This window comes from Lygodium microphyllum, chromosome 18 (genome assembly GCF_053477565.2).
Source record: "Lygodium microphyllum isolate KBCC chromosome 18, Lygodium_microphyllum_v1.1.10, whole genome shotgun sequence".
In the NCBI taxonomy this organism is placed as follows: Eukaryota; Viridiplantae; Streptophyta; class Polypodiopsida; order Schizaeales; family Lygodiaceae; genus Lygodium; species Lygodium microphyllum.
In genome coordinates, this window is record NC_141152.1 from 1,237,552 (window position 1) to 1,262,728 (window position 25,177).

Sequence of the window (25,177 nt, forward strand, 5' to 3'; positions counted from 1 at the left end):
GGGCCACATACATGGAACTACAAATGCTTATCTACATGGCAAAACTTGTCAATGATTAGTAAGGGCCACATACATGGAACTACAAATGCTTATCTAGATGCTCATGTGGGGTGGTTCCATGTGGCAAGACTCAAACGGAAGTATTCCTTATCATTCTATGAAGCTTCAAGATAGCAATGCTTGTGGATCTATCAATCGGGGTGTAATGTCATATTGTGGTAGCCCACTTTAAGTGGTTGCCCATACTACATATATGTGGATTTTCAAAAGCATTATGTGCAAATCACATCTTGGATTCAAATGTTGCACCCATCCCCTCCCCATCCCATTCTAAAGCACATTAAGTTGAACTACATGTTTATTTCAAGGAAATGGGATTCATACTAACAATGCTAAAACAAGTGATCAGATAGAATGGGATGGGACATAATAATCTATGATAGGATATTGTTGTAAAATTACCAAAGTAGAAAGATGAGAGAATGAATGTTCAAACAGACTCCCCCACTCTTCCATTACCTTATTATTTTTAGTTCATGGTGTTGTACATGGGTCTCTCCTTAGAGTGTAACCAACATGCATATTTGTTACATGTAAGTATCCCTTGTGTTGGGCAGTCATTCCTAAGTGTATTAGCCCTTTATGTACATTGATGACGTCAATTAACTTGGGAAATTGGGGAGTCCTCTTCACACTCCCTCCAAGCCCATGTAGCATGGTTTTTGCTTAGGTATAGTGTTGATTTGCATCTTTATGTCATTTTTTCTTTCCTTGCATCTTCATTTCATGCATTGCATCAATCATTATATGTGAAAAGTGTTCCTTGATCATTTTTATATGTTTTATTATTTTTTCTTCACAAGTATTTTCCTTAATCTAATTGTTTTTGTTTAAGTGCGCACGCTATTTTTAAGCTAGTATGGATAACTAATCTTATGGGTAGATCCTTTCATGTTAATTCTAAGTACCAAACCCACTACATCTTTATATTTGTTAGAAATCTCTAATAGCAAGATTTTTGGAGATAAAATTGGATCTTGACCATACATAGCTTTGAAGAGGCTTACTCTAGTTGAAGCTTGTACTACATAGACATCTACAAACATGTCATCCACAAGGGAGAATCTCATCCCAAAATTATTATTAAACTTAAGTATTTCATTAAGCCACTTAGTTAGACCATTTTTTTCAGGGCAGTGTGGGGATGCAAACATGTGTTTCACTTCTACACATTGAATATTCTTTTAATAGCATATGATTTTAATTTGTATCCTTAATGTAGTAAGATATGGGATGCCCATGAATATCAGACTATTACATCTTCTAAAGGAAATTTGGTTTTGAATTAGCCATTGCATTGAATAATGCTTTGACTTCACACCAACCTATTATATATTCTATTAGAACTATAGTATATTTATTTCCTCAATATATATCACATAATGGTCCTATGATATCCCATGCTATTAGTCCAAATGGTATTGTTACTTCCTATGATGAAGAACCACTTGCAGAAGAAGAACCATCAATAGGATCATCGAAGGCAAAAGCCTCATCAAAGATCATGTCCTTGCTCACCTCAATCTCTATTTTCTTTGGGTCATAGAGCCGATGGCCCTTCATGGTTGTGTTGTAGCCCACGAACATAAGCCTCTTAGACTTAGAGTCAAGTTTACTCCCTCTCTTCGTCTTTTCCACATGGACAAAAACATTGCATCCAAAATTGTGAAAATGGGAAACAAAAGACTCTTTGCCAAAGAAAGCCTCATAGGGAGTCATATCTTGTAGCATAGATGTAGGAGACTAGTTGTGGATGTCAATCGTTATAGCCACTGCCTCACCCCAAAGGGAGTGAGGAAGACCCATATGCTCTGGGCCATTTCTAGCACGGTCCTATTGGCACGCTCCACCACACCATTCTCAAATGATGTGTTCAGATGGGACTACTCCATTTGAATGCCATTATCCCTACAAAACTTAGGAAAAATGTTAGAACCCACTATCATGGTTTGCTCGAATGGCTAAAACCTTAAAAGGCATTTGCATTTCTACGAACACTTTCCAATCACAAAATTTGAAGTACATCGCTTTTTTCCTCTTGAAAATAAGGCCACACATATTGGATGTGCCTCCCAATCTTGCCATAGTGCATTCTATTTCACAACCTTATAAGTAGTATACATCGAATTTGTACAACCCTCAAGTTTCTAAGGTGACAACATAACATACATGTATAAGCACCATTGTTTCATTTGTATTTATATATACTTGACAAGGATGTGAAAATGTTACAGAGGCTCAACACAAGACACATTCCATGTTTACTAGAGTTCTAACTTCATCATTAGTCATGAAATGAGAATTGAAAGAGGAACATGTAGTGGACTATGCCTTTCTTTTTAACATGGATGCAAGAAGGTTTCCATCCTTCAATATGAGCTAGATACAAAAGTCCTCTCATGTGAACCTTTATTGTTTGCTTTTGTGCTATAGAAAATAGAAGTGTTTGCACATGACATGCATGCTTTAAAAAAAAGGAAAAACCGATATCTAGGACCCATCAAAGCCTGAATTGACTACTTGGAAGTTCTTGTCCCCACGCACTAAATGACATCAAAACTATAAGTCCACCTTTTGTGGGTTACTTTTGACATGTTACTAGGTCATTTGCTTGATACTAAACCTTCTTTTTCATAAACAGTTTCTCGTGGCATGGGCACTTCCACTCAATTTGAACATTGAAGGGTAACTTTGGATTTCATGTTGAAGCATCTCAAGTAATTTGCTCTATATTAAACCTTTTTTTCATTAACACTTTCTCATGGCATGGACACTTCCATTCAATTTGAACTTTGAAGGGTAACTTTGAATTTCATGGTGAAACATAAGTTTGAGTCGCTCCTCAAGTAGTTATAAACGAAAGCTATCAATGGAATTTTATTGTGCAATGGTCCTTTTGAAGGTAATATTTGTTTTTTAATATGAACAAAATACGTTAGATAAATTGCTATTAGCTTTGAGCTTATTAGGAAGGGTAAAAGCCCCTTCGAGGGCGTTGCAACTTTCTAAGTGCGTGCGAGAAAAATACTATTGTGAAATGTCCACATATCCCATTGGACTCTTCTTAAACTTGCAAATCAAACAAATTGATCATAGGTTTTCAAGCAATTACACCCTATTTTTACAATCTCACGTTAGTTTAATTTTTTTGGACTCTTCTTAAACGTGCAAATCCAACAAATTGAACATACGTTTTCAAGAAATTACACCTTATTTTTACAAGCTCATATTAGTTTGATTGTTTTTTGGGGCTTGCGAAGACTTGCTTGCAAACATCAAAATCAAGCGCTAGAGAGATGCCAATACTTGAGTAAGGTTGAAACTTGAGACTCTCCACGAACCTTAACTAGAGACAGTGAGTCATGTGATTCTCTAACCCTTGTGTGGGTCCAAACCGAGGGCCAAAGTTTTTGGAGACGGTGGTGATGTAGACTCTAGAGTGGATATAATACATATGGAAAGCTGTCTCGAGTGTGAACTCGCCAGGGGCTTAAAGTTCCAAATCAACAGAGGGAAGAAGTGTCCACCTGGGCGGACACTTGGCACGTTTGCACGTGAAACCCCTGCCAGGCAGTGAAGAAGGATGTGCTGAGGCGCCAGCTCCCCGCCCTCGCTCCCTCCTCCTCCCTCCCTCCCCCTCCTTTCCTCCCTCCCTTCCTTTTACCCTTTCTCTGTGAGCCGTATGCGTACGCTGCTCCCCTTGCAGTCATTCCCTCTCCTCGCGCGCCATGATCATTCCAGCGATGGTCGCCACCATGATCAACATCTCTCTGAATCTCCTGTACGTAAGTGCTGTAAAGCACATTTCTTAAAGACTTCATTATCATTTGAGCCCTGCAAAGGCCACCTTCTTTCGCCCCCCCGCCCCCCCCCCCCCCCCCTCCTTTCTTTCTTTCTCTCCTTTGGTTTTTAAATATTAATGTTCTGCTGACCACGAGCTTCCATGAATATAACATAATGGAGCATTTTTAAGCTTGATGAAGAACGGAAGCTGTCTTATAGGTATAGTGGAGCATTTTTAAACTTGGTAATAAATGGAAGTTGTGTCCTTGTCATACATTTCGGGATTTCTCTGGCAATATGGTACAATACTTAGCGTCTTCTGTATTGGCCGTTGGCTTTTCTTCTGATTGAGCTGCAAATGCCTGATGCTCTCAGCAAGCAAGCACGGAGGCAGTCGGGGTCGTTGGAAGACGCATTCATATCGGTGTTTCTGGTCCTATTTGGGGGCTTGATGTCTGGGCTTACCTTAGGGCTTATGTCTCTAGACCTGGTGGAACTCGAAGTCCTTCAACGAAGTGGTTCTCCCAAAGAGCAAAAGCAAGCAGGTATGCCATTCTTTGACACATAAAGTCCCTTCATCCTTGAGAGAGTTGCAAGAAGATATACTGTACATTTTTTTTTACATGATGTAGTGCACCAATCTGAGCAAAATAGTCCCGAGGTAATTACATACAAGAAACCTTCACTTGACATAACAAGAGAAAGACACAAGAAACCTTTGTTCTTGTATGGCCTTTTATTCTTTGTATCATTCGTATCTCTTGCCATAGAAAGCTTCTTATCTAGTAGCACTGAGGAGAGATGCTGGACAGCAGGAGAACCTGTCCATGACTAGTGGCTTACCGTGTTTAGCTTCTTTATTGGAAGAAGTTTTTTTCTTTTTACCATGATTCACAATGCACATTCCCAGGATATTCCACAATCCAGGCATTCAAAACATAGCAAGAAGAGATCAGAGGTGAAGGGTCCCTTGCTGTCCTTCCTAAACCTGTTGGAAGCCCAATTTTGTTTAACTTGAAGATATTCTTCATTTGAAGCAGCGTCAGCATGGCTCTAGTCTAGCAATCAGCTTATAAACAACTTAATTTAGGGATTTCCTTGAACCTGATATAAACTTTCAGGGAGTTAGAGCCTTGTTTTAGCTGGTGCGTTTCACCTTTCATTGGCGACCCTTTATTCAAATTTCTCAAGTATGCTGGATTTAGGCATTCTTCTAGGTGATTTTCACCAAAACTTTGGCATTTTTGTAGCTGAATCATGCTTGAGATTTGGGCACAATTTTGGAATCCATGAAGATGCATTAAATAAATGCATGAACTTGTGCATTGGGCACTAGGCATTCTTCTAGGTGATTTTCACCAAAACTTTGGCATTTTTGTAGCTGAATCATGCTTGAGATTTGGGCACAATTTTGGAATCCATGAAGATGCTTTAAATAAATGCATGAACTTGTGCGCTGGGCACTAGGCATTTTTTTAGGTGATTTTCACCAAAACTTTGGCATTTTTGTAGCTGAATCATGCTTGAGATTTGGGCACAATTTTGGAATCCTTGAAGATGCATTAAATAAATGCATGAACTTGTGCGCTGATTCTAGTGCCTAGGAATATTACACTTTTAATTACAATCCAAGATTAATTTCCCAATTTTGGAAATTTGTGCTATTCTCATGCAATTGATGCCAACCTTGAAAGCTAGACACTTATGGGTGATCTTGGAATCAAGGCATTGTGAAATCCAAATTTGGAGATGCCCTCGGGTCTAGAAAATTGTTTTTGTAAGAATGAAAAGTAAATTTCCAAATTGCTATCTAACATAGGTAGAAAGTTTAGGTATTTTCCGAATTTCAAAACGTGAGGGGAAAAATTAATATGATGGACATTTTGTAGATGCATATGTCGTGAGTAATCAATTAAGCAAGTAAATTAAAGGTTTCAATTAACATCAATTTTGGCTAAATTCAACTCCACAAAAATGTTCCCAAAAAATATCACTTACGAAAGAGAGCATTTATTGGGATAGTAGGACAAATGCCTACAAATCCCTTTATGAGCATGTAATCAATGATATAGTCATTGCGTCTACCAAGGAGACACCATTTGAGATGGTTTATGGTTGGTTGGTTAGCTATACCTTCAATCATATATAGTTTATGGGTGGTAGGTTAGCAATACCTTCAATTGTGTTTTGGAGAATTCTAGTGGGAACCATGAGATAGATCAATTGATTCTGGATATGGATTAGCTGTAACTTATTCAAGCAGGTCCAAGAGAATATCCAGTGGGCATAATATTAGCAAAAGGAGTAGGAGGCTGACAAGCATTGATATGAGTGGATCTATTGGGAAGGTCAGTGGTGATATAGAGGATGTAGTAGCAACATTTTAAAGTAGTTTTGAGAGTCTTCACCCATGCTAGCACCATGGGAAAGAAGGAGCCTTTCTGTATCATTAAGAAGCTAAGTAATATGACTTATGAGTTGGAGGCGTCGTGGTTGGATCATGACCAGCAGATACGCATTCTTCCCTTCTATTCACGCTTGTTGCGAGGACGGATGAAGTGATCTCTTGTTGGTGAACTAATGTCCTCTTGAGATTGGGAGATCCAGAGTCTTCACGGCTAAAGATTAATCAAGGCTGAGCAATGTGAGCATCAGAGGAGCCACACACATGATGGAGACCATTAGGGAGGTGGTCCTTGGGGTGGATTGTGTTAGAGTGCAGCGAATGTGGAAGCGTATGGACAAGATTGAAAGAAAAGCAAACATGAGAGAAAGGGAGAGAAAAGAAATAGAACGCATAAATCTGCAGTCAATGAATGCTGAAATGAAGAGGGTAGATATACAGGGGCTGTAGACGTATCTCCTCGAGCCGTATCTCTCCCATTGGCGCCTGAAAAGCAAGTGAAGAGGTCATGCTGCCAACTGGGATTAAATAGGAGAAAATGATGTGATAAAATAATGTAGTTGGCCAGCAAAAAATTGGCTGACTTGATAAAAAACCTTCCGATTGTTGCACAAATGAATAAAATATGCAGCGATCAGTCCTCCAGCTGTGCCACGTGGCATCATCACCTACCTGATAAATTGCTCGTACACTATGACTGCTGGACATGCCCACAAACTGACAGGAATAATGAATAATGCCCTCCAAGAGTACCTTTGAGAGAATTGATTGCACCAACGGTAACTGGAGAAATGCTAGTCCAGGGGATGACTAATCTCTAACAACAGTAAATGACATCAATGTTCTCATCCAAGATCTTCTGCTGAATGAAATGGTACTGAATCTCAATGTGCTTTGACCTAGTATGAAACACTGGGTTTCATGCCAAAGCAATGCAATTCTCATTGTCGGAATGAAGTGTCGTAGGACTTGTTTGAGGACAATCAAGGTCTCCTAGTAACCTTTGAAGCCATACTGTCTTACATGTGGTAGAAGACGTTGCTCAATACTCCACCTTTGTGTAAGAAAGGGCAACAATGGGTTGCTTCTTGCTACTTCACGAGATAACATTTGCACCCAAAGTAAAACAATATCTTGTCGTTGACCTCGATGGTCAACAACTCCGGTCCAATTTGAATCCGTCGAGCTTGTAAGAATCAAAGGTATACCATCTTGGGTTTACTTATGAACTTGGCTAATAGATCTATAGGAAAGCACAAATCAATTGGAGTGTTTAGAAGCCAAATCAAGGACCCAATCAACTGCCCGTAGTAGTGGGTAGCATCCGTTGCTGGAGAATCTACATGGGCCATAGCCTTCTAGTTCGAATCCATAGGAGTAGAAATGGCCTTACATTCCTCCATCTCAAATGTAGCCAAAAGCTCGTGTACATACTGTAGTTAGGAGAGATGAAAATCCCCTTCAGAGTTTGGTAAATCTCATGGCCTAAAAAAGAAATGAAGGCGGCCCATATGTGTCGTCTCGAACACTTCGTGTAGTGCCGCCTTAGTCTCCTTGACTTTTTGAGCATGGTTACGTGTCCAAATAAGATTATCCACGTAAAGTACGAGCAATGTGCCCTCCAATTGAGGTGTGGACATACAACTGGGGAATTGGAAGAGGAACGGCGATACACCAACTTCCCTTCAAGGAACGAGTCTATCTTCTCATTTCAAGCGTGTGAAGTTTGTTTGAGGTCGTAAAGGACCTTCTTCAGCTTGTACACCTATTCATCTGATGAGGAAAAGCCAAAAGGCTATTCGATATAGATCTTCTCCTTCAAATCACCATTGAGGAAGGCAAACTTCACATCAAGCTGATAAATTGGCCATCTCCTATGGCTAGCCAGGGCAAGAACAGATTTAATGGTAGCCATCCAAGATATAGGTACAAAGGTGTCATGGAAATCCACCCCTGGCTGCTATGCAAAGCCCTTTGCAATGAGCCATGCTTGGTGCTTATCCAAAGTACCATCACTATGATATTTGGTCTTGAAGACCCATTTCACACCAATCACCTTCCTATGAATAGGCCGAGGCACAAGATCCCAAGTTCCATTCCGTCCAATAGCAACCAACTCTTGCTCCATAGCTTTCTTTCAATGATGTGATTGCAAAGCCTCCTTCACGGAGGTGGGTTCCCTATCTTGTATGGCATGGGTCATCAAACAATACTTAGTACAAACAAGCTAAGTAGCACATGCTTGGTTCCTTCGAGAATGCCGCAGTCCATCCTGTGGCTGCCACTCCTCAAGGACTTCCTCAAATCCTTGAATCATGGAGTGTCTCGTGCCCAACGAGAAGGCCAGACAGATGTGCACTATTTGTTGAAGTCCTTGGAACGTCCATCAATGATGGCTCAGTCGGGGAAGCTAGGAGGAAAGTAGTATTCTTATCCGAAGAGGAAGCATCTCCACGAGACGCAGGCTCCAAAGGTACAGTTGCTGGTGCCTAACTATCTCCCAGATCTCACCCTTGGAGTTTTTTTCTATAGATCTGTGTGGAACTATGAGGACGGAGTCCCTTAAGGTGAGCTTGTATTTCATGCTGATTGTGGATGATTGTAGCAAGATGACATGGGCTTATTTTTTGCAGCTAAAGTCGGAGGCTTTCTCCCACTTCAAGGATTGGTTACTCTTTGAGGAGAATCGATCACGCCAGAAGCTAAAGACATTACGATCGGATAAGGGAGGAGAATTCATTTGTAATAATCTTGCTAGGTTTTGTGCAAATCATGGTATCCACCAAGAGTTTGCAAACACAAGCACACCTCAAGTGAATGGCATATTGGAGCGGAAGAACCAAAGTCTGATTGCGATGGCTCGCACCATGATGAAGCATAGACAAACACCTCAGTGTACTTAGCCGAGGTTGTGGCTACTCCAATCCACATTCTTAATCAATCCCCCACTTCAGCCATTGTTGATATGACACCCTATGAGGCATATTTTGGGTCTAAGCTTGATGTTTCTTATTTTAGGATTTCTGGGTGTGACGCCTATGTCCACATCCCGAAGACACACTGTGACAAATTTGAAGCGGCTTCTCGAAAATAGGTGTTTGTGGGCTACAACTCACAATCCTAGGGTTACCGATTGTATGATCCCTTGAAGGGAGATGTCTATACGAGTTGAGATGTTCGGTTCGCAGAGGTTCCAACCTTGGGGGGGGGGGTGAGGAGCACCCTGTGCTTGAAGACCGCCTCGAAGCCTTGTTGGAAATGGCATCACGATGCTATTTTCCACAAATGCAAGATACACACGGTTGCTGGCTCACCACAATGCCTTGCATACCTCAAATAAGCTGTCCCCTAGAAGCCTTCCGAAGGTAATCATAATGGAGGTGGCCAAACCGAGCGTGCCAAAGCTCGGACTCTGTCTAAGAGGTAAGAAGAAGAGAGGTCAAGGTAGGAGAAGACTTGAGCTTGTAGACTCCATTCTTCTTGTAATCGGAAGTAAGTACCTGTCTTGATCCACTATCAAGAATTCAAAAGGAATCCTTTTCAAACCTAACCAAGAGGCCAAGGGCACAAATCTTGTGTACCGAAAGCAAATGGTATAACCCAAGCTTGGCTCATAAAGCACCTCTGAAGTATGGGAACCATTTTGCCCATTTGGAAAAAGTTGCATATTACCCCTCCCTTGAATAGGGACAGAAGAGCTATCGCCGATGAGAATCTGTCCATGCGAAGGCCGCAAATGTGAAACACATGCTGCAAAAGGCGTCGTGTGTTGAGAGGCACCATTGTCAACAATCACTCACAAGGGTGTGGGGTTGTCAATGCAGCATTGGAAGCCCTAAGGGTCGATGCCTCAATTACCTCCAAGTGGAGGAATGTAGTTGATGAGGGAGCAACCATCGCTCTTGAATCCTTTGAAGACTTCTCCTTCTCCTTGTCGGTTCAATCCTTCTTCTAGTGACCTGTCTTGCTACAGATATGGCAAGTGGAATCCTTCTCTTTGTCCTCCTCCTCCTTTTGGTCCTAAGAGGATTGACGTGCCAATCCCTTTGATTTGGAAGCATTTTGTCCTTTCAATTGCTCCTCCTGGTCCAAAACCATAGGAACCAACTCTTTCCCATTGAGTCTTTAACCACCTTGAAGCAATCAAGGCGGGGTAAAATGCACTGAATCGGGGAGGTAACTCAGAAAGAAGAGTTATTGCCATGTCCTCTGAGGTAATCACCTTCCTTGTGTTTTGGACTTGCATTTGCAATTGCCGAAGCTTATTGACATTCTCCCGCATAGAAGAAGACTTGTTAGGACTCACAATCCTCATATGAACCTCGTCATGGTCATCCAATTGAACATTTGATCAAGCTCCAGCCATATATCTTGAGCCATAGTCAAGTGCTCAATGTGAGCGATGACGGTTGGAGTGCAGGAGAGAGAGAGGAAAGAACAGATGCGGGCATTCAGTTTATCTCAATGTGCCTAGGATTTCATCAACTCGGCTTTCTCATCTAAATCTTAGAGGCATCACGAGTTGTAGGATGGTCTATAGCTTTAGTCATGAGCTCCGCCAAATCATAAGACTCTAAGATGGCTAGCATCATTACGTGCCATATGCGATAATTCTCCCCTTCAAGCTTTTGATTTGAAGGAAGAGTAGGTAACACAGGGACCTTACAGTCTATAATAGCTTGAAACTTTGCATCAATTCTAGTTGACATTGTAAAGAGAATGACGTGCACAAAAACAAGGGTAGCCTCCTCTGACTCTGTGCACTATGCTAGTGTCTGTTAGGGCTTCCTCTGCTCGTCCTCAAAGAGTTTCACCCGCAAGAGGTGATGAAAACTCTAAATCTACAGCAGAAGCTTGCCTGAAAACGCAGCCTTTCCTCCTTCATGAACAGCAAGGACCTGCAAGAAACAGCAACTTCGCACCTTCTTTGTGCACAACTTGTTCACTGCAGCCTCCAGAGGCTGAAAACTCAAACTTTTGTTGCGAAGAATCCTCCTGATCAGGTCTGCCCAATCAATCAGCCCTTCTACACTGCTTTGATACCATGTTAGAGTGCATCGAATGCTGAAGTGTATGGACAAGCAAGATTGAAAGAAAAGTGAACACAAGAGAAAGGGAGAGAGAAAAGAGATAGAAGAACGCAGAAATCTGCAATCAATGAATGCTGAAATGAAGAGGGCAGGTATACAAGGGCTGTAGATGTATCTCCTTAAGCCATCTCTCTCCCACCAGCACCTGAAAAGCAAGTGAGGAGGGTGGGCTGCCAGCTGGGCCTAAATAGGAGAACCTAATGCAGTTGGCCAGCAAAAACTGGCTGATCTGATCCAAAACCTGTCGATTGCTGCAAAAATGAATAAAAAATCGGTGATTAGTCTTCCAACCGCCACGTGGCATCATTGCCTGCCCAAGAAACTGCCCCTACACTGCGACAATTGGACATGCCTACAAATTGACAGGAATAATGAAGAATGCACTCCAAGAGTACCTTTAAGAGAATTGATTGCACCAATGGTAACCGAAGAAATGCTAGTCCAGGGGACGACTTATCTCTAAAAGATTGATATTGAGACCTCTTAAGGGTGGATTGGCTCTTTATCAAAGGAGACATTTTTTTTAATGGTGGTGGTTATCACTAAAAGAGGAAGTGTTTAACTTTTCAAAACAAAGTTCCTTTACTTTTTTAGTACTTAAGGATGGTAGACTCAAAGGAGAGGATAGAATCTTAATGTAGTGTAGGGACCTCATCAAGAATGCCAAGGTTTGCCACTAGACAGCGTAACCAGAGAGCCTCCTTGCAAGTCTGAGTGGCTGCAATATGCTCGGCCTCTGTAGTAGATAGGGTTATGTATTTCTGCACCCAAGACATCCAAGAAACAACACCTCCAGCAAAGGTGAAGACATAGCTAGAGGTAGGCTTGGACGTTGCCCCCAGACCCCCGCAAGGGGGCGTTGCCCCTCGGACCCCCCGTTGGGGGCGTTGCCCCCGAACCCCCACCGGGGGCGCTGCCCCCGAACCCCCGCTGGGGGCGTTGTCCCCAGACCCCCACAAGGGGCCGTTGCCCCCAAATCCCCACCGGGGGTTTTGCCCTCGAACCCCCGTTGGGGGCATTGCCCCCAGACCTCCACAAGGGGACACTGCCCCACCCCCCGTTGGGGGCATTGTCCCCAAACCCCCACTGGGGGCACTGCCCCTGGACCCCCACTAGGGCGTTGCCCCCAAAACCCCATCAGGGACACTACCCCCAATCCTCTACTGGGGGTGTCTGCATGTCCTCTGCATAATGAGTCAGTGTATCCCATGACTCCTGTATCCTGGCCACATAACAGATGCACATAGCTGATGTGCCCTTTAGGTACCTTATGATACCCTTGACGGCATACCAATGCGGTCTGCCAGGTGTAGCCATATGGCATGCAACAACTCCCATTGCAAATGCTATGTCAAGGTGAGTAGCCATCATGGCATGCATCGAACTGCCATTGCGACCTTTGTTCATCAACTGCGGACAGTCGGCCTGACTAACCTTCACATGAGAAAGTAAAGGATAACCAATAGGCTTAACATCCTACTGATAAAATCGCTCAAGGATTTTGTAAAAGTACTTAAGGATGTCCCCTTCTTTCAATAGTAAATACGTTGCCAAATTGGGAAGGAGGATATAGATGAGGCTTGAGCAAGGACTAGAGTTATGCCATTGGTGATTCAACATTGGATTATACATGGTATCACATTGATTGGTCAAGGTATCACTCCATCTTTTCTTGTTGACTTTCAGGCAGATTGGAGGATAGCTTTAGACCTAGAAAGATCGCTCTCTTTTTATGGTTATTAGTGCACAAGAGTCTAGTAGTTGGCACTTGGTGTAGTTATCTTAGAGATTTAAGTTGCTTGTGTTAGATGAGGGGGAGCCAGAGGAGATAGAGAGATACATGCCACACTAGTTTTTTCATAGTTAGGGTGGACTTGAGAGGTGCTCTTATATTATTGCTTGGTATATCGGACCACTAGATATAGTCATGCTATAGATCTATTGGATATATCCATTGTAGGGAGAGACTCCAAGATTTGGATAGAGAGATTGTATTCTTTGCAAGGGATGAGAGAGGATCAATGGTGGTTTGGAAGAGGAGTAATACTTTTTGCAAGACCTAGGATATTGATACTTTTTTTCACTTTGAACCACAAATGATTTGGCACTATATAAATCTTCTAATTGGTGATTTACTCATGCCTTGTAATAGACTTTTCCTTTGTTGTATATCTTTTGTTTTGGAAGTCCCTTAGAGGGCTATTATTGTACTTTACTTTGGGAGGCTTTGCTAGGACAGGATTTATTAATCATTCTTCTTTTCTCTTAAAAAGAAAGAGAAAATTTCGGAATCCTTCGACTCCAATCACTCTTGGGCCAATAATGTGAGTTGGCTCCAAAACCAAGTGTAAAACACTAGGTCCTAAGGTGTAGAACTAAAGAAATGAACTTTTTGCTCATGCTCACTTGCAATCTTGGTGTGGAGTCATTGGAGTAGCTCACAATAAATCCACATCGAATTCATCTCCACTCGAAGACTAAAATGATTCTCATATCTTATACAACAATAGTAATAAGGGTATGTACGAGGTATCCATGCGCTATCTAGCACATTCCTACACTCTTGACTATGTAGAGCACATCCTTGCCCAATCCAAGTATGGTCTCTCAATCATTCACAATCAGCCTTTGTTGGGTCTTCGTTGCAAACACTCCAACTTGAGCTCCTTGAACTTTTTGCTCATGCTCACTTGCAATCTTGGTGTGGAGTCATTGGAGTAGCTCACAATAAGTCCACATCGAATTCATCTCCACTCGAAGTCTAGACTCCTTCCATTTGCTGATGTTGATTTGTTGCTTATCTTCAAGGCTGCTCCCAATGAGCATGACACTAATATAACACATCATTTTCTATTTGGCCGACCACTTCAAACAAGAGCAAAGGATGGCTATGGTCTTGCCACATCACGTGGACAAGCATTATGAGCCTTAAAAACAAGAAGTAAAAAATAAAATGTAAGCAAAGAAAAATAAGAAAATTTAGTAAAAATCATTTTTTGAAGGAGGAGAATAAAAATATGAATTATCACCTTTATATATCAGAGCATTCAATGTTAAGCTTACATGTAAGCCTAATGGTTACCATTTTACATGTAATAACCCTCATTGTGAAGCCCTATATGTAAGAGTAATGATTATGATTGTGTTTAGGTATTTCTAAAATAACTAAAATTCCAAGAAGAAACCACGAGTAAATGGAGAAAATTAGCTAAATGAAATTCAAACATGTTTGTGCCATTTTTATGCTGTTTATGTATTCATGTTTAAATTTTAAAGTTTTAACTTTATTTATGTTCATGTTATATAATTTCATATATATGAATTTACAAAAGTTTGGAAAATCTAAGCATCACATATGGTTCAACTGGGGGTAGTGAGCTATACTTATTCCATACTTGCATACTTGATGTGTTTTTTGTATAAAAAGGGCATCCTAGATAATTTCTTGCTATGACAGTTTGAGGCCTAGGAAGATATCCCTCTTCCTATGGCTATTAGCTTGTAGGACCTTAGTAGCTGGTACATGGCTTGGATATGGCAAGGACAGAGTGGCATATGTGAGATGTGGTGAGCTAAAGGAGACACAAACACTGGCTGTGGGATTACCCTAGAGCCTAGGTGGAGGAGAGCCATCAGGATGATATTTCATGGCATAGCAGAGACCATGCTAGTGACTTGGGGGATTGTAGCTTGGGTCATAGACAGATGCCTTACATGTGGATATGAGATTGTTCAAGGGAGTGGCTTTTTTCTCATAATGGGTTGGCATTTGAGTAGAATCCCACTCTAGATTACTTGTTTGTAGAGTGAAGCTAGGGACACTATCATAGATGGGAGATGATTGCTAGTATTATTGCTTGGTACATTTGGGGATGTGAGTTGTAGTTGTGCTTTAGACATTTAGGATGTCTCCATTGGAGAGACTCTTTTGAGGATTTGGACAAAGATCATTTGTACTCTCTGCCTAGCCTTGAAATTGGCATTCTCTTTGAGGGAGATGGGATAGGATGCAGGGTGGCTCTGAGAGGATGAGGAGTAGAGATGCTAGGACTTTGAAACGTTCTTTCATAGATCACTTTAGTTAGTCTGGCATTATAGCGCTTTAGATCAGTTGCTCACATAGCCATTGCATTTGTGATATACTTGGCTAGTCTCTAGAGGGTTCTTTGTTCTATGTGTTTTACCTCACGGGGGTCTTCTCCAAGGTGTAATTATTAGAATATTCTTTTCTTTGGTCCCCTTTTGTTGGAAAATCAATGTATGCTATCTTGCGGCTCATGAAATTGAAAAGACAATACATTGGAATTCTCTATGCAAATCTTTTGTTTTTTTGTTACATTCATAAAGCCTAGCTAGCCTAGGGGGCAGTCCCAAGACTAGTGCCCTTTTTGTGGTGTTGGTAACACAGCTAGTTCATTGCGACATGCTATAATCCAACTATTGTACAAAATCATAAGCTTATGAATGTATGCTTTGAGTTGCTTAATTATAACTTCTTAAGTAAAACCCCAACTAATTATCAGTTTTAATGTTAGGTCACAGATCCATTAATGGAAGTTGTATAGGGTTGTTTCAAAGTCTCATTGTTGTTGTTCTATCCATTTTTCCATTTTGTTTCATGAGCCATTAAGGGCTCATTGCATGTGTAACGGATCCATTAATGGAAGTTGTATAGGGTTGTTTCAAAGTCTCATTGTTGTTGGTCTATCCATTTTTCCATTTTGTTTCATGAGCCATTAAGGGCTCATTGCATGTGTGAAAGTAATCTCATTAAACAATACAAGCTTATTAGTTTTACATGGATCCGCTAAGAATGAAGGTTTGTACAAAGGTCATTTCAAAGGGTCATTCTTGTTGGTCTCTCTATGCACACCATGCTTGCTGGGAATCTGTATTATTGTGTTGAGCTAAAAATGCATTATAAATTGATTAGCTCTTGATTACAGCCCCAAAACTCAAATTAGCAAACTTTTATTAAAAAAGAAATGCATTCCTAGAGAGTCTCTATCCCATAAGTCAAGCCATAATTTGGGAGGACCCATCCATCTGTAAATAGATAGGCTTCTCACCACCCAGTCCAATCCTATTTTCTAGATTGCTGGTGCCTGCCTTTGCTGTCTACGCACTGTTCACGAAGGCTATTTCAGTTCCAGCTGCTGTTTACACGTGGCACTTGCTGCCTAGCTACTTCCACCTGTTGACAACTGTTCTCAGCCAGTCCATATCAGTCAACTGGCTGTGTTTACTGCTGTAGATCACTACCAGCATGCATTTGACCCAGATTTGCTGCCGCCTAGTGCTGATGTCAACTTTCACTGCCGTGTTTACTGTCCAGCCTGGTCTTACAGCCTGCCATGACATAAACAGCTGCATTTTGCAGCTGCAGCTGTCGCTTGATTGTTTCAGACTGTTTCTCACTGTTCGGTTGACACTAATCCAACTTCACACTGCTGCGTTTGCTGCTGTGAGACATCTGTGGAGGTTGTTAGCTGCGATTCGGGATCCGCTAGAGTATGACAGTCTCTCTAGTTCATACTCTTTGCCCCAGTCCTAGAGACAGGTGTTCATTGTCTCTGAGTTACCCTAACCCTAACTTTGTTCTTTATCAGTTTGTGCGTTGTTGTATGATTGTGTTTGTTACTTCTTTACATGGTATCAAAGCTAGGTACTCATTGAAGAAACCTAGGCCTTTGATTGAAGAGCTCGTCATTAGAAACAAATTCACAGAGAAAAGATGACTTTGAAGAATTTTCACCACTTGAGTTTCTTGAATCCTCTATGCAAAGACCTGAGCAAGAGTGGGCTTTACAAATTACTCCACAAGGATGTGACATAGATGGACAGACATTAGACTATCCATAGACCTTACAAGATCACACGAGTAGAGTGCGATCGACTTATGCATTGGGCTTAGCAATTTATTGGAAGGTAAAATTGCTTTATCCCCTTTAGATTTGGTGCACAAATCTAGTGATTTTACATGAAGAACGGACACTCCACTTGGGATTGGTCATCCTATTGGAAAAATCGGCACAAAGTATAAGCCTATCTTTTCTTCTTTTCTATCTCCTTTTGTGTCAACTATGCCTATTTTTGCTTCATCTTCTATTGTCCTACTTCTCTGCAAGTTTTTGGTGATAATTAGGAGGAAGAAGGTATTGTTCAATTAATTCATAATAGCTTAAGTCTCGAAAAAGATCGATATGTGTATGTAAACACACGACGAAGTGCTTATAATAAAAAATCTGTAAATCCTTTTGTAACTTTTTATTCTCCTTCTTTTCCTTCAAGTTTCGATTTTCAAGGTCATTTTGAAGTTGGTGAAACATCTTATTCTTTTTTTTTCCATCTTCATCTACATTTCAATTTAAAAAATTAAATTAAAAGAATCAATTTAAGCTCAATCCATATCATCATCTCACTTTCGATTCTCACTCAATCCATTCACTTTGTTTGCTGCTTCCCGGTTCACATCATTTACATTTGCTTACCATACACCACTGGTGACATTTCACGTCATACCAAGGGGTTCTTTAAACATGGGTATAACCTTTAGGACCTCTACTTTTTCGGGTGGTACATGTGTATCAATGGAGGAGGCTCTCGACCTCCATCTCACATACTTTTCAACTTTATGCATGAGAGATCCTTCCAATCTTTTGTGAGTGGATGAGGTCATATCAGAGTTGGTATATATAACTCTACCTAGTAGACCTATTGGTTATGTTTCTAGTAGACCTACTGATTATGTTCCTATGCTTTAGCCTATAGTCGGCGGGCAGGGCTATCGAGTCTAGTGCCTCGTTTAGCGGCATCTTTTGGGCACTCTCAGTACATTTTTACTTTACTCATCTTATTCTTTCTATTCTTCTTACCCCCCATTATTTGACCCCTCACAATTATTCTTTTTTGTTAGCTAAGCATGCATTCACTGACAATATCCGTTTCAATGGGTCTAACTATACTATTTGATTAACTTGATGAGGCATGTCCTAGACTCACAGAACTTGTGGGACATTGTACAAGTGTTGGAACCCCAACCAGACCCTTCCCTTGTTCATACGAGGTTGTGTGTTTTTGGAAGGCTAGAAACACCTTAGCAATCATTGAGTCGATGTTGGGATTACTCCTAGAGTTTAGGTCAAGTTTGCTGAATATTGGTGATTATTCGCTGATTCCTCTATCACTAGAACACCCAAGTCTCTTGACAATGAGGTCACATTGTTCTCGAACAAGTCCCAAAGAAATATTTTCACTTTATTTAGCAAGTGATTTCACAGCCCATCGTGCCTACGTTCTGTGAATTTGATAACTATTGTGTTATGCTCGGTTATTGACCCATTTTATAGTACGATCAGGAGTGTTGAATCTCGATCAAAGGCAAGAGTCACATAACTAAAATCAACGAATCAAACCCCCATATAGTAACCAAAATCAGGGGCAGTAGAGGACTCAGACCCACATTACCACTGGTGAGCCATCATAGCTAGTTTTGTTCTCAACTCTACAAGGTATGTGTGATTGGTTTGTTGGATCACAGGCCCACCTTGTCTTTGTAGAGATATCAAAGAATGTGATTCTCTCTCTCTCTCTCTCTCTCTCTCTCTTTCTCTCCCGTCCATATTCGCAAGTTCTCTCTTGATGAGGTGGCTGTAGAGGCCTACTATCACAAGGACGTGATATTTTATTGCTTTGCTTAGCATTTGATTAAAAGTTAATCAAATGTGCTAATGTCACTTGGACATGTAAGGTGCAAGCTAATTATTTTGCAGTGTGAGACCCAAGACCTTGAGATATTAGTTGGTGCCAAAGGCAAAAGTTGTAATGAGTTATGCGTGACAAGTACTAGGTGGTACTCGGTGTCAGATTTGGACCTAGATTAATTTATTAGCCACTAATGTAGTGATATTAGAGACTAGGTGTTAATTAATTGATTAATACTAGTCTAAGGATCAATAACTGCTTAGGGATACTTGGAAGACAAATTGGCCTAGTCAATTTAATTATTGGCCAGTGGGCTTATTTTTTTAAGCACTAGAATAATTATTAAATTAAAATTTAGAATTAATATACTAAAAATTAATTTAATAATATGGATAATTCTAAAAAATGAGATTAGAAGGCTGCCACTTGGCAAAACTTTTCTATGCAAAATGGGAAAAACGTTTTTTGAGGTTGGTGGAAGTCTATTCTAGCCATTGTGAGAGAGAGAGATTGTTTTGAGAGCAAGAAGATGCTATTGATGTGATTTAGAGTCACCATGGATCAGTCCTACAGCAGGCAACACTAGTTTTGGAGCCTTCTAGGAGTAGGTGACAACAACCCAAGGTTCTTTGGGTGCAGGTGATAGCATGCAAGAGGGGGCAATAGTCTTTCTGGTAGTCTTAAGTTGTAGGTAATAGCTTCCATGGCTATTTGAGCAGGGTAGCAGTAGTTTTTCAGCATCTCTTGCGACCCAGTCATCTCTCAAGTTATCTCAGCATTTTTTAGTAGTTTGAGCTATGAGAGGAAGAGATTTCAGTCAATCTCTGTAAACCGTAATTTACAACAGAAATTAGGGTTTCATAGCCACCTTGGGATATATGCTTAGAATTGTTGGCTTAGGGTTTAAATTCCAGTAGCCGAAAGTGAGGAATTTCAAGGAGATTTAATAGGCCAGCCGGCCAATATCAGATTTGGGGCTGAATTTGTCTTTCAAGGAGCAGGGTGAAGGTAAATCCCCAAGCAAACCAAGGGCAAATTGATTTGGAGGTTTGTTGGTCAGTTTTGATAGCAAGATGCACTTGGATTACTGGAGTTGTACTCATTCCATTTGCAAGATAAAATAAAGAAATACCTCAAGGGATGCCAATTTTTTGGTCAACAAGGTATCAAATATCTAAGAATAAAGTGGTAGAGTGTGCATTTTCAATTTATGTGGATTTTTATGCTTGCTGTAATGGGTGCTTAATCAGGTTCTTCACTACCCTATTTGAGAAGGAAGGTTGGTTTCATGGTTTCATTGTTGGGATACCATCAATTCCCTTGAATTGGCGGGCCCGAGGCACTTGATTGAAGGTCAGAAGCTTTGCTCTAGTGTTGAAATTGTATTTTGTTGAGCATTACAGCAAGAATCACTAATGCCTTTGGATCTGAAAATTCACAGTGTTGGAAAAAATGCAATGCTTGATCTTGGATAAGGCATGTAGCATGCATAGCAAGCTAATAATGTTGGTTTAGACCAAAATATGGGTCCTTCTAGGACTTTAGAAGCTAATGATCAGCAAGAGGAAGAGGAATTTGATAACCAGTTTAAAGATCAGCTGAGGACAACAACTAAAATGTTTATGCAATTGGTAAATGATTCTCAGTTCATGCACTTTTTGAACCCCTTGAAGGAGAGTGGCAAATGCGAGAAGAGGAAATGGTCTTCAAGAGCTTTGGAACAATAAGATGCACTGAAGGAAGAGCCAATACAACAACATGATGTTCCAAACGTGAGTAGTGAGCATAAGCAAATGATGCTAGTGGGGCAATTGATGCATATCCAAGGCAAACTTGGAAGTGCCAATTCAATGTTTTTTTGAATAGTAGGACATGCATGCAAGTATGGGGCAGTTAGGTTACTTTGGTGGTGATACTAGTTTCCATGCTATGGTGGGATTGGGATTGCATACATGGATGTATAACACAACTCCTTATCATATGTAGCAACTAATACATGGTGTGCAAGGCTCAATGTATGTGGGTATGGTTGGTAATATGGATAACCCCATGTATACCAATGTTGGCATGATGCTGGGGCACAAAGTGGTAAGTTTGGCAATGCATATATGCAGCCCACTATGTTTGGGACTCATGGTATTAATGCTGGTTATGCAAATGTTGCATATAGTGTATTACGAGGAAAAATGCAGCTAGTAATGCATGCAATGTATGGGAAAATGTGTCAACTGGATGCAATGTTGCATATTAGTTAAGTTGGAATTGCAGCAATTGTCATGAGGACATGTATTTTTGAAACCTCACTTAACACGTAGATTAATTTTTAATCACATGATTAAGTAAATGATGCACATGTGAGGTGCAACTGGGGTTAAAGTAAATTTACGAGCCCGGGACTTGAAGAAATCACGGGATGTCAAAGGCACAAGTTGCTATAAGTTATGCCGCATAAGTACTTAGTGGTATCTGGTGCCAGTTGTTGGCCTAGGTCATCCATTTGGCCATAAGTGTCAGTTGGTGACACTAGAGAAGTGGCGTTTAATGGTACCTAACGCCAATCTAATGGTCAAAGATGGTGCAGAGACACTTGGGAATGGAAGTTGCCTAGCCAATTTAATTATTGGCCAGTCAGATTATTTTTCATGGCATCGAAATAATTATTAGATTAATTTTTTGTATTTTAAGACTGAAAATTAATATTTAATTATAAAAAATGCTGGAAAAACCATTTCGGAAGGTTGTCACTTGTCAAAAATGCCCATGCAAGACTGAAAAACGTCTTTGGAGATTCGAGAGAGGCATTTCTATAAATTCAGCCTACAAGAGAGAGGGAGGAGAGGTTACTGGTTTGATTTGCAGCCATTGGAGAATCTTCTGAGGCAGCCAGGGGCAAAAGAAGACCAATCAACAGTAGGAGACAACATCTACAGGCTGTTGAGGCAGGGCAACAGCAATAAATGACTAATTTTCTTCAGTTCTTTGCATCTACATGTTGTTGTGGCAGGGCAGCAGCTGCACTTGATTGATTTTCAGTCATTCTTGGTGACAAAACTCTGAATTTTCTCTCTCTACAGCTTTCCCTCCCATCTCCCAGCCATTTCACAGCCTTGCTTTGAAGATCTTAACATTTGGACCCTTGGAGGCTGAGAAATTGCAAATTTCTTTGTTGTAAACCCTAATTTACAGTAGGAATTAGGGTTTAGTAGCAGCCTTGGGAAGTGTGTTAGAAATTGGAAGCTCCAAGACTTGGATTCAACAAGGCTGAATGTGAATTTCAGTTGAATTCAGGTGGAGGACTAGCCAACCATTGAATTTGGGCATTTCCATTGTCTATGAAGTAGGTGAAGGCCAATCGAGTGCCCGAATCAAGGGGCAAAATAGATTGAAGACTTGCTAGTCACTTTGGACAGCAAGGGGAGTTGAAATTCTGAAAGGGATTAGGAGAATCCCATTGTAAGTCAACTTTTTCTTCAATAAAGCTAAAGAAATATCGAAAGGGGCGACAATTTTGGGGCCAATCGGGTGTGCATTGTCCAAGATCAGTAGGTAAATTTGTATTTTCAGATTTGCATTTATTGTTTATTGCTGTAATTAGGTTGTAATCAGGGATTTACCACCCTATCCGAGGGGAAAGGTTGGTTTCATGGTTCCATTGCCGGGACACCACTCAATCCCTTGATTTGGTGGGCCTGAGGCGCCTGATTGCAAGCCAAAGCTTTGTGCTAGTGCTGATTTTTACTCTTAGCTGAGAAATTACAGCAGTGTATCTTCATATAGTGAGATGGACTCAAGCAATGATGATGCCTCTTAGTATGAACGTTCACATGGGAATGAAGGAAATGCAATGCCTTACCTTGGACAAGGCTCAGATTATGGACAACAAGCTGAAAATGTTGCTGTTGGGCAAGATGCACAGCCTTTAGGGCGTAAGGAGGCTGATGACCAGCAAAGTGAAGAGGAATTTGATGACCAGTTTAAGAATTGGATGAGGACGGCAACAAATCTCTTTGCTGAATTGGCAAACGATCCTCAATTTACCCGATTTTTGAACGCTCCAAAGGACATCAAAGGCAAGAAGAAGAAGACGTCTTCTAGACCTTCGGGATAACAAGATGCATCGAAGATAATGCCAAACCCTTCATTTGAAGCTCCCAAAGATGCTAATAAAATAAAACAATTGGTACCTACGGGGCAAGGAATGCAAATGCAAGGCTATCGCGGAAGTGCCAATCCAATGGATTTTGGACAGCCAAGCATGCATGCTATGATGGGGTAGCCAGGATATTTTGGTGGAAGCACGATTTTTCATGCTATGGTTGGACAAGGATTGCATAGGGAAATGTATGGCACAAATTCCTATGGTATGCAGCAACCAATGCATGGAATGCAAGGCCCAATGTATTCGGGTATGGGTGGAAATATGCAAAACCCTATGTATGGCACCATTGGCTTGATGCCTAGGGCACAAAGTAGCATGTTTGGTATTGCATTTGCACCCCCAAATGCTTATGGGGCTCATGAATGTTGGTCATGCAAATGCTCCGTTTGGCGTTGGTTTTGATGTAAATTCAACAAATGCACCCTTTTTGCAGCAGTCAGTGTATGACAACTTGACACCCAAAGGGGCAGCAAAAGACTATGATGAGGGTGGAAAAGGAGCGAAGTTTGAGTCCTTCAGTGGTGCACAAGATAGGTTGAAAGTTGTAAATGCCCCGAACAACGTAGTATGCTTAACAATTATGATATTCGCTTGTTTTTGAGATTTAATATAAAAGAGAATGAACACTTAAAGCTGAAAATGAAAATTACTCACAAAATTACAGCCATGAAAATGTAAAAGTAATGGGGACAAGATTGAGGGTTGAAGATGGCAAAAACCCCTCCCCCCCCCCCCCTTCCCCCCCCCCCCCCCCCCCCGAAGGAATGTATTTCTGCTCAACCCAAGTCCCTTAGGGAAGAGCTCAGTTACAATCAACCTGAGAGTGAGGAGAAGTAATTCTCAGTCTCACAAGATCATGCAAAGATGTACAAACACACATGCATTATCTATTATGCAATGATAAGAACTGCTTTCTTTACAGTATGAGAGAAGAAAGAGGGGAAATCAGCCTTTCTCCATCGTTGATAGCAGTACATGGATAGGGCTTGCTTCTTGTTGCTAAAATGGAAGAAAGAGCTCGAGAAGGAGGTTCTGTAATGAATTTACAGGCTTGCTGTCCTATAAAACAGCAGTGATAGAAGAGGGAATATGGAGGAATTTGATAATGGAGAAGTGGGGGATGATGATGGGGATGGATGGGGCCAGTTTCTGGCTATCTGTGGGTGCTGTACATGAGTTCACAGCAAAGAAAAATGATGCTGAATGAAGAAAAACGAGCTCTTATTTATAGGAGGGGGAAGAGCTAGTACAAAAGGGGAAAGTGGAGTAGCACAAGACAAGTGTCCAGCCACATGTCATGAGATGTGACAAGTGGTGGGACACTTGGAAACTTGTGTGACAAGTGTCTTGACACTTGTCCTCTTCTCTATGGCCTTCCTTTTTGGGCTGAATACTGTCAAGAAGAGAAACAGCCAAATTTAGTAAGCACAGTCAGAGTACAGAATTTACATTTTTTAGAATGACATCCTTATTTTTTAGGACTAGCATTTTTAGGCTAATTCGAGGCTCCTAAAATTTAGGGACCTCCTAAAATTTAGGGACCCCCCAATATGGGTGCCATATGAAAGCTTTTTCCGTGTACATCGCAAAAACGGTATCAGAATCTTCATGTGACTTTCCTATGCAAAGAAATGTGCAGTTTAAGCTTTTAGCCCACACATGCACATTGTACAAGCATTTCATGATCATGCCATCTGGTTGATTGTAAATGTCTGTTCTGGCGGATCTAGCCCATACTTCAAGGCATCAATCCTTTCTGTGTGCGAGTCTAACCCTGATATGCGTGAGTTCTAGTCACAGGCGCTCAATCGGGCCATATAGGTGGAAGTGTGAACTATCTTTTCTCTAACCCACCGCATGGGTCCACCATAACCTGTGACCACTCATCAGTGGCTAGCTCCAATGCACTTTTCTTTATATCTAATTAGTACAAAGGAAACAAATTTTTAATAAATCATTATATAGACAAATCAGTGA

The 25,177-nt window shown here is 41.0% G+C and overlaps 1 protein-coding gene across 2 annotated transcripts in view; it reads left to right on the plus strand.

The window, feature by feature from the left end:
- Positions 1-3,654: 3,654 nt before the first annotated feature.
- Positions 3,655-25,177, plus strand: part of LOC148020510 (DUF21 domain-containing protein At4g14240-like) — a 102,469-nt gene continuing 80,946 nt past the window's right edge. Inside the window, exons 1-2 of one of the 2 annotated variants that reach the window (XM_087698278.1) lie at positions 3,655-3,841; positions 4,219-4,388. In XM_087698278.1, coding sequence (XP_087554404.1) covers positions 3,789-3,841; positions 4,219-4,388 — 223 coding nt within the window. In that variant the 5' untranslated portion in view covers positions 3,655-3,788. Of the gene's footprint in view, positions 3,842-3,974; positions 4,063-4,218; positions 4,389-25,177 lie in introns of those variants that run through there. The other variant, XM_087698279.1, reaches the window with a different exon arrangement.